General features: G+C 44.5%; 1 protein-coding gene across 1 annotated transcript in view; it reads right to left on the bottom strand.

Annotated features, from left to right (window-relative positions):
* nckap1l (NCK associated protein 1 like) overlaps positions 1-5,263 on the bottom strand; it is a gene marked incomplete at its 3' end in the record, with an annotated part of 16,206 nt that extends 10,943 nt beyond the window's left edge. The window contains exons 1-6 of the mRNA XM_024141384.2: positions 5,074-5,263; positions 4,420-4,530; positions 4,234-4,329; positions 2,936-2,992; positions 2,538-2,680; positions 1,624-1,714 (exon numbers count right to left, since the gene is read on the bottom strand). Coding sequence (XP_023997152.2) covers positions 1,624-1,714; positions 2,538-2,680; positions 2,936-2,992; positions 4,234-4,329; positions 4,420-4,530; positions 5,074-5,175 — 600 coding nt within the window. The remainder of the gene's footprint in view (positions 1-1,623; positions 1,715-2,537; positions 2,681-2,935; positions 2,993-4,233; positions 4,330-4,419; positions 4,531-5,073) is intronic.
* Between the last annotated feature and the right edge of the window lie 5,129 nt (positions 5,264-10,392).

Genomic DNA, 10,392 nt, shown 5'->3' on the forward strand with positions numbered 1-10,392 from the left:
GGATGACGGATCACCACCTCAAGCTGAACCTCGCAAGACGGAGCTGCTCTTCCTCCCGGGAAGGACTGCCCGTTCCATGATCTCGCCATCACGGTTGACAACTCCATTGTGTCCTCCTCCCAGAGTGCTAAGAACCTTGGCGTGATCCTGGACAACACCCTGTCTTTCTAACTAACATCAGGCGGTGACCGTCCTTGTAGGTTCATGCTCTACAACATTCGCAGAGTACGACCCTGCCCACACAGGAAGCGGCGCAGGTCCTAATCCAGGCACTTGTCATCTCCCGTCTGGATACTGCAACTCGCTGTTGGCTGGGCTCCCTGCCTGTGCATTAAACCCCTAAACTCATCCAGAACGCGCAGCCCATCTGGTGTTCAACCTTCCCAAGTTCTCTCACGTCACCCCTTCCTCCGCTCTCTCCACTGGCTCCAGTTGAAGCTCGCATCCGCTACAAGCCCATGGTGCTTGCCTACGGAGCTGTGAGGGGAACGGCACCTCCGTACCTTCAGGCTCTGATTAGCCCTACACCCAAACAAGGGCACTGCGTTCATCCACCTCTGGCCTGCTCGCCTCCCTACCTCTGAGGAAGTACAGTTCCCGCTCAGCCCAGTCAAAACTGTTCGCTGCTCTGGCACCCCAATGGTGGAACAAACTCCCTCACGACGCCAGGTCAGCGGAGTCAATCACCACCTTCCGGAGACACCTGAAACCCCACCTCTTTAAGGAATACCTAGGATAGGATAAAGTAATCCTTCTAACCCCCCCCTTAAAAGAGTTAATGCACTATTGTAAAGTGGTTGTTCCACTGATATCATAAGGTGAATGCACCAATTTGTAAGTCGCTCTGGATAAGAGCGTCTGCTAAATGACTTAAATGTAATGTAAATGTAATTTTGAGTGTGACTCCAAATCCAGACATCCATGGGTTGATAAATTTGATTTCCATTGATAATTTTTGTGTGATTTTGTTGTCAGCACATTCAACTATGTAAAGAAAAAAGTATTTAATACGAATATTTCATTCATTCAGATCTAGGATGTGTTATTTTAGTGTTCCCTTTATTTTTTTGAGCAGTGTATATATATTCAGCACTGTCAACACTGTTTTRATTCAACACTATTACAAAACATAGCATGTGCTACTTCTTACTTCCAGTCGCGCTGCGATGAGTGAGTAGCCAAGTGTATCGATAGCCCCACGTTTTTTAAATTATTATTAGCAGCTCTATTTTAATATCGAGGAGTACTTCACTTTTTCTAGTCATAGGAACAACATGAATTGTGCATGAGGCAGATTCGGTGCGACTTGAGTTTCACCACCAGGTGGAAGAAGGTGTCCCCTCTCTCTGGTCAGTCTCACCGGAGGAAAGGATGGAGAGAGCAGGGACCGTGAGAGGCGGGTCCTCTGCTGCTGCGCTAAGACTAATGCTGTGTTCAAAACAACGGAGAACTCAGAAATCTATAACTTCCGATTTCAGTGCGGTCAAYACAACTGGGAAGTCCATKAAAAAAAAACGAGATCCGACTGGGATTTTTTTTTTRCGAACGGTCATCCAACTCGGAATCTCTGGCATCTTTGTGAATATGTGCATTGAATATATGTGATTATGCAATTGACATTACCTTAGTGTGAGGGCCGAATTCCTCAGTGAGTTTCTTAATGGGCTGTTCATACTCCATAAACATCTGAGCCAGGCGGGGGTACGCAGGGTCACTGGAGGATCAACCAATCAATCATGACTTAGTCAATCAACCACACATTCATACAGGTATATATGCACTGTACACTGCAATGTACAGTACCAACTCATGCCTCCTTCTAAACTCCAGTGGCTCTCCATCTTCTACCACTGAGGATTATTATGAAGTGACTGGTGGAAAATGACTGACATTCAATTTCTTTGTTTCCTGTCTGTACAGTATTTTCCTCCTCCTCAGTGTCTTTGATCAAGATAAACGTCCTCCTGCCATGTTGGCTACATAAATAAATATGGTGTGAAATGGGAGGACTGAAAATGTAATTGTACTGTTATGCACTCTGGGAAATGAATGGAAGGATGTGTTGTTATTGCCAATTAAAAAGCTATTAATTATGGGTAATCATCTTTGAGATGCTTGGCTATATTGATAGCTACAGTCAGAGGATTTAAGTTGTTGTGACTGGGTGTTTGCCCAGCCGTACTGCAGCTAATACCATCCTTTAATGAATGATGAAAACATCAGGTTTTCTATCATAAACTGACATTTAAATGCCATCTTCCCTTGGATGAGTGGGAAAAGCCTATGTCAGCTCATTTCTGTCAGAAATTTAATTAAGAGTGAAATGAGCTTGCAGTGCGAGTATGTGATCTGGTTAGGTATTTGCATATGAAAATTAATTAATTCATTGTCTGTTCAGAAATGTCAATGAAAGATGTATTGAACACGAGCTCAAATCATTTTCAATGAGGATTGTTTTCCATTCCAATTTTGAATTCTGAATCACTTCCTTAAAAATCGACTGTATTTGAATAGTTGATAGGCGTAACCGGCCCCACCTGCTGCCATTGGACATCTCGTGAGCACAGTTGTACATGCCCACCAGGACCTTCTTGTCTTCGACGCGTGAAAGCATGACGATGACAGACGTATATGTGATGATCAGCTCCAGGTAGTTCTTGGTGAAGTCAAAGTTCACCGCCTGATTAATGAATAATTGAAGGAATGAATGAATAAATTAATGCATGAATAAATGCATGAATGAATAAATGAATGCATAAATAAATGAATGCATGCATGAATAAATGCATGACATGTTTTTGAATTAATGATTCAGGTTAAAAAGTAGGTTAACGCGATACCATATAAGTGAACTGTATGTTGTGATACTTACAGTGGCCCTAGGGGACAAAGTATATACCCTATCCTATCTACTAGTGTGGGATGTTGTACTCACAATGTCGAAGAAGCACTGGCAGGCATCAATTGTATTCAGCAGTTCATAAACATGATCCTGAAGAAGAAAAAAAAAGAGTTAATCTGTGGTCAGAACACAGGCTCGGTACAGCCAGATAAGACGTCACATAATGCAGTGGGTTGATGTGTTCGTGTTGCTCTGTAACAGTACAGACGTCACATAATGCAGTGGGTTGATGTGTTCGTGTTGCTCTGTAACAGTACAGACGTCACATAATGCAGTGGGTTGATGTGTTCGTGATGCTCTGTAAACAGTACAGACGTCACATAATGCAGTGGGTTAATGTGTTCGTATTGCTCTGTAACAGTACAGACGTCACATAATGCAGTGGGTTGATGTGTTCGTATTGCTCTGTAACAGTACAGACGTCACATAATGCAGTGGGTTGATGTGTTCGTCTGTCTCTGTAACAGTACAGACGTCACATAATGCAGTGGGTTGATGTGTTCGTGATGCTCTGTAACAGTACAGACGTCACATAATGCAGTGGGTTGATGTGTTCGTGATGCTCTGTAACACTACAGACGTCACATAATGCAGTGGGTTGATGTGTTCGTGATGCTCTGTAACACTACAGACAGCAACAGGGAATAATCACCTGCAACTCATGGCTATCCTCATGGGCTCATTCTGAATAATACAGACTCCTTTTAGAAATGCCACAGCCTATCCAAAGAAACTGAGCGAAACATCACAGTGTATTATTTTTGTTGTATCAGCATTTTAATATATTTAAAAATGTTATATTCTGAAATTGGGTGATATATTGATGTGTATAATTTGATGTGTATTCTCATCACAATCATCTCTTTATTATTACGTGACCCCCCCCCACCCCCACCGGCCACCCCACCCCCCCCCCACCCTTACAGTCCACTAGTGTCCGTCATCACACATAATGAATAAGGCACCAGGAAGCACTTCCCTCTGTATAATAACAGAACTCGATTTGACTTCCCTTGAAATTTATATGATTTCATTCGAGGAGAAAAAAGAAAAAAAGTCACTTTATATGTTAATTCTGTTTTGGATAATGTCGTTTTTATGCTTTGAATACCAAAATGCAGTAATACTTACATAAAGAATAGTGTTTCCCCGAGCCAATTCCACACATTCCATGTATTCCAGAACTAGAATGCCTGATTGAACTAACGAAGGGCTTGATGATTAGTTGACCCGCAATACCATAAAATAAGTGGACCTGGCTGGGGGGGGGGGGGGGGGGGGGTCCTCCTGGAGGCGGGGGTTGGGAAACAGGTGATCTGGGAAAGACTCACCCTGAACTCCATGACGTCTATGAAGGAATCATAGTAGCTGGACATGGCCGCCATCACCTCAGACTTGTGTTTCTGGACGCCTACCAGATACTGCTGCTTTCATTCATGACATATCACATTAGACACATTAGACAGATGATCATTAAACAGTTTTTATTGGATTCAGATTAAAGGGCAGCTACTTACACTATTCCCCCTGAAGTCGATGTTGGGGAACTTCTTGTTGATGTATTTGACAGATGCTTCCATGGTCTTGTCTGTCAGGTATTGTGGCCGAAGCTTGGGATCCAAGCATGTCTGGAACAGAACCGGGTGGGGGTTAGGGTCAATGACATTTTGATCCACTCAATTCAGGAAATGAACTATTGAATTTAGTATAATCTATGTTTATTATGCTCCTGACATGGATTATGGGCCTAATAAATGATTTATGGGGCCTGAAAAGTTCGGTTGTGTTTTGTTTAAAGTGAGACCAATATTTTGACAAAGTAGAGAGCAGATCTGTGCTGCGYCTTTGTGAGTGTGCCGTAGCCCTAGTCTGAGTGGATGCGGATCAGTCTGGTTTCCTGTGTGAACTTCCTCTTCACGGCAAGCTGACACTCAGAAAATATATATTCTTACCCGCAGCAGCCACCAAGCTAACTATATTGAGAGATTTTTAAAATGTTAATGATCGATCATTTCCCATCCCAGTGTTTCCATCCACTGTTCTCCATCACAAACAGGGCAAAAAACTGTGAATGTATCAGGAGAAAAACCTGTGACTTTCCTTCAAGTTCCTTTTTTTTTTTTTTTAAGTGTCGCCATTCTCCTCAACAGATCTCCCTCCTCCTCTCTCACCTTCTTAATGTAGTTCATACGCAGCAGCACCCCTCTCCCTCTGTCGTTGAGGATGGTGAGCTTCTCAGCTAGCTTCTGTTGGTAAGCCATGGCCATGGACATGATGCTCCTCTCCCCCCTACTGTTACAGCCCGGGTCTGTCTCCTCTCCTTCAGATCAGGAAACAGTCTGTGACAGCCAGACTCGAAGACAAGTGCACCCAGCCACACCCTGTCACCCTGCTGTCACGTGATTGGTGGAGCTTTGCTAAATAACAGAACTGGAGTTGTGGACTTCCTGTCGGTGTCAGTTAAGCCARACCGTTAAACTCTCACTCGTTGTGTGTATTTTGACATGTCAAACAGAGTTGGTAGTCGTTTAACCGTAATGGTACCTCCCCAATCAGGAGAGAGTATGTGGTCCTCCTTTATTTGAAGGGTACTATAAGCACTTTATTACACATACATAACAAGTACATAGGCATTATCTCAACAAATCACCAATTGACATCGGGGTCCCGTGTGGCTCAGGTGGGAGAGCATGGTGCTTTCAATGTCAGGGTTGTGGGTTCGATTCCCATGAAAATGTACGCACTACTGTAAGTTGCTCTGGATAAGAGCATCTGCTAAATTATGTAAATGTCCTAAGGATCTGCCAATAATGACATACCCAAATCTAACTGCCTGTAGCTCAGACATTGAAGCAAGGATATGCATATTCTTGATAAATTTTGAAAGGAAACACTTTGATGTTTGTGGAAATGTGAAAGGAATATAGGAGAATATAACACATTAGATCTGGTAAAAGAAAATAGAAAGAATAAAACCAACTGTTTTTTTTGTATTTTGTTTTGTACAGTCAGCTTTGAAATCCAAGAGAAAGGCCATAATGTATTATTCCAGCCCTGGCGCTGATACAATGAACCATTGAATTTCTGGAGAACAAGACTGCCCAAATGTGCCAAATTGATTTATAACTTTTCAAGTTCATCGCTGTGAACTCTCCTGAAACAATAGCATGGCATTATTTAACTGTAATAGCTACTGTAAATTMGACAGTGCAGTTAGATTAACAAGAARTTAAGCTTTCTGCCCATATCAGATATGTCTKTGTKCTGGGAAATGTTCTTGTTACTTACAACCTCATGCTAATCACATTAGCCTACGTTAGCTCAACCATCCCGCAGGGGGGGACACCGATCCTGTAGAGGTTTTAATTAACAACACTGCAAGTTTGTGAGTGAATGGTGAGAATAGACTAGAGAACAGTGTTCCATCAGTCTCCATTAGATGGCACCCTATACCAGCTTGTGGCTGAGCTAAATACCATGCTGCAGTATAGGCTGGTTTTGACATACGGTGATGATGCCTACCTACTCTGTTCCTGGACTCAATATAGAATCTCCCCTCAAAGGCCTTTTTTGTCCAAGAATYTATAGGCTTAACCTAGCCTGGTCCAAGATGTGTTTGTGCCGTCTTGCCATTGTATGGTAATTGTCTCATGGACTTGGWAAGACAGCAAAAACAGATCTAGGACCAGGCTAGACTTACCTTGGGTCTGGGAAACTGTTTTTTGGAGCTAAGACTATCTATGAAGCCCTTTTTACATAAGCAGATATCACAAAGTCCTTAAACAGAAACCCAGCTTAAAAACCCAAAGAACAAGCAATGCAGAAACACGGTGGCGAGGAAAATATCCCTAGAATGGCAGGAACCTAGGAAGAAACCTAGAGAGGTACTAGGCTCTGAGGGGTGGCCAGTCCTCTTCTGGCTGTGCTGGGTAGAGAGGAACCAGGCTCTGAGAGGTGGCCAGTCCTTTTCTGGCTGTGCTGGGTAGAGAGGAACCAGGCTCTGAGAGGTGGCCAGTCCTCTTCTGGCTGTACAGAGTGGAGATTATAACAGTACATCGCCATTAAGGCCATATCGTTCTTCAAGATATTCAAACGTTCATAGATAACCAGTAGGGTCAAATAATAATCCCAGTGGTTGTAGAGGGTGCAACAGGTCAGCACCGCAGGAGTAAATGACAACAGTCTTTTCATAGCTGAGCATTCAGGGGTCGAGACAGCAGGTGTGGTAGAGAGCGAGAGAGAGTGAGCGAGACATAATGACAAATTCATAAACTGTACATGACACATTCACAAGCAGACCTATTTTCAACTTACGTATGAAAACAATTACTTCAATACTTAGTGATTTGACTTCATTAACTGGCTAACAGCTCAGATACATAAACAATAAGGTCTTCAGTAACCTGGCTAACAGGTCAGATACATAACAAACAATAAGGTCTTCATTAACCTGGCTAACAGCTCAGATACATATACATTCCACGTCAGTTTCCACTAGATCCCTGAGGAGTATCGTTGGAGGAAAGTGGATATGAGAAATCGTCCAACTATATGTACACTACAGGAGCACCAACTTCACCACACTGTTACCACAACGTTCAAAACCGGTGTTCCATGTCTTGCCAGCTTACATTGTCATATTTTGTCCCCTTATCTTTCTTAGATATTTCTAAGCGTTGAATACAAACTTACTAATTCTCACTGCCTTAATCTGTCAAGCTCTCTCATGTTGGTTTTTGCCTTTATGTTCACTGACTCTAAAACGCAAGACTCACCAGACAAACTGTTAGCTTCTTACATATGCACCTTCGTCCTCCATATGTAGAAGCAGACATCGCTAATCAATATATCTTACCCTCCTAGACAAGAGGCCACACGAAATGCTCCACTGGCCGCCGCGCGCGTCTTAACAGGCTCTCTACATGGGGGCAACTTGTAACGTAGCCTGACACGGAAAGTACAGTCAGTACTTTATCCTCCTCAGTACAGTCCCACAATCCTAAAATAAGTGAGTTAGTCATAGAAGTCGAGACAAACACCGGAAGATCAGTGCATCAGAACATCCCAACCGATCCAGCCGGACCTGAGAGGAGAGGCAAACTTCGAGAGGACGCATGACAAATGAGACGGAGAGAGAACTTACCGACTTTGCGCGCACTGACACTAGCAGGTTGTCACCATCCTCCCCCCGAACAGCCTCAAAACCACACACAAATCCATTTCCTGCAGCACCCACCCTCTGCGTGATACTCTACTCTTAGGCATTCCTATTACTTGAAAAAACATTCCAAGGATCCAACATTGTTCATATTTCAGTCGCCTGTCGATGTTTTATATACACCCATCTCTTATTTGGCGCATTCTCCTCACTCATCACTCAGTCTGAACTACCAACTGAACAAACATCCCCTGTCCTATACGCTTGCATCTTTGACATGAACTGCTTCTCCTTTCCAGCGCCCATCGGCGTCATGACGCAGAGGCCCTTCTCGATATAGATTCCTACTAGCGGATCCACAATAAATAGTAAATCGTATATTGAACAATTATTATTGCCCTTCCCTGCGCCATGTTGTACGATGACATAGAACGTCCAGTGTGCACAATGGTGTTAGCAGAATAACGTTCTCTTTCCATGCTGCTAAGCTCAGCCACCTCCCCTGCATCTCCACACTGGTGTCTCAGACTGTGAGCTTCCTCCACTGTGCAAGCGTCTTGGAGGTGCAGCCTGGCCTATAGCCAGGCCCCCAATCCCAGCCAGCCTCTAGCCTAACCACCCACGACCCTCTTTAGGGGCGCGGAGGGAGGACACAATCCTCCCTAATCATCCCATAACCCCCCCACCCCCCTCCACCAGGTTCCTTCTTTCCATCAGGCTCCTACCCACAACCACCAATCCCCAAAGTCTAATCTTAAACACCCCATGCTTCAAGCCTCCACCACAACCCCACCACCTCCCAGGTGCTCTACTTCTTCCATCCCCAGTCTTCACTACTCTACCCAACAACCACACCCCAGGTTGCTGAATCTTTCCCAAGTCCCTTCCACTAGCTCCACTACTCACCCAATACCACCACCCCAAGGTTGTTCTAACTCTTACGCCAGTCTTCTCAAGGGCTCTACCTACAACCCATACAATCCACCCCCCCAGGTTCTGACATACCTACCCTCGAGTCTTCCAAGCCTACCCAACAAAACTCACACCCTCCAGTCTACTCTACTCTTACCCCAGTCGCACCCCCGGGCACCAAAACCACTACTCCCAGCCTGACCCACAAAGCCCATTATCCCAGCTACTCACCCATTACGAAAAAACTCACAACATCTTCTCAAGCACTTCACCCATCCAATGCACAACCCATATTGTCACGCCGCACCCCACCTGAACACAACCACATCGCCCCTCGCCACCATGTCCCTGATAGTTGACCTGCCCCAACGCTCCCAGACCAGTGATCTTTTAGAACGTGTCCGTAACTCATGTGTTATCTGCAAATTAATCAGACACCTACATCCTGTACGGCTCGTTCTAGTGAATATGCAACTTTCATCGTTTCCCTGCTTACTGTGTGGTTGCGTGATCGAAATTATGAAGTACTCCATCGAGCCCCAATATTTTTTTTGAATCCCGAATCTAGGTCATCGGGGGCCCGTACGAGACCGCCCTCACAGCCGTCTCGTGGCGGCTGGCGACCAGACACCGTGCACAAACACTTTGACTAGCCTTCGACGCCAAAGACCTATCCGTGCTGCCTCTCCATCCCATTGTTCGATCTAGCCAGTACTCTGCATTCTCCTTATCTTTGAGAGTGGTATCTTGCGTCTAGCCTGGCGTTCAAATACTGTATTTGAGAAGCACAGTCCACTCTTCAAGCTTAGCGATTACTGTAGGATTGTTAATCCCAATTGCGCTACACAAGACGACGCAGAAGGCAGGACCTTCCGCTAGACACACAGGCAGCAGATGGTTGAGTTCATACCTATTGATTCAAAATATTGTAGAGTACAAGTAGAACTGAGGACTGTTAGGAAACTTCAGCAAAAAAGGCTCAAAAACCAGTTCAGAGTGCCAAAAGGTGTCACCGGAATAGTAGGAGAATGTAGCCCATAGAATCGAAGGTCGCAGGGCAGCAGGATGATTCAAGGCAGGCCAAGACAGTAGTCCCAGTGAGTGCAGGGACTCGAGGGTTATTAACCAGAAGACAGCATAAAATACATTAATATATTATATGATAATATTCCACTATGCTTACAACCAGACGTAGAATCGAGTGAAAAAACACACGCACCTTGGATCTTGACCTAAACTACAGAGATGAAACACTGGCACCCAGGACGAGACATGTGAAACACAGGATACAACACGGGGAACCCAAATAAGCGATGTCTCAACCCTGGACGGGTAGTAGACGTGAGACAACCAATCACAAGAGCACATATAGGTAAACAGATCAGGGCGTGGACAATATGTACAAAATTGTGACGAGGAC

This window comes from Salvelinus sp. IW2-2015, unplaced genomic scaffold (genome assembly GCF_002910315.2).
Source record: "Salvelinus sp. IW2-2015 unplaced genomic scaffold, ASM291031v2 Un_scaffold2521, whole genome shotgun sequence".
Lineage (NCBI taxonomy): Eukaryota > Metazoa > Chordata > Actinopteri > Salmoniformes > Salmonidae > Salvelinus > Salvelinus sp. IW2-2015.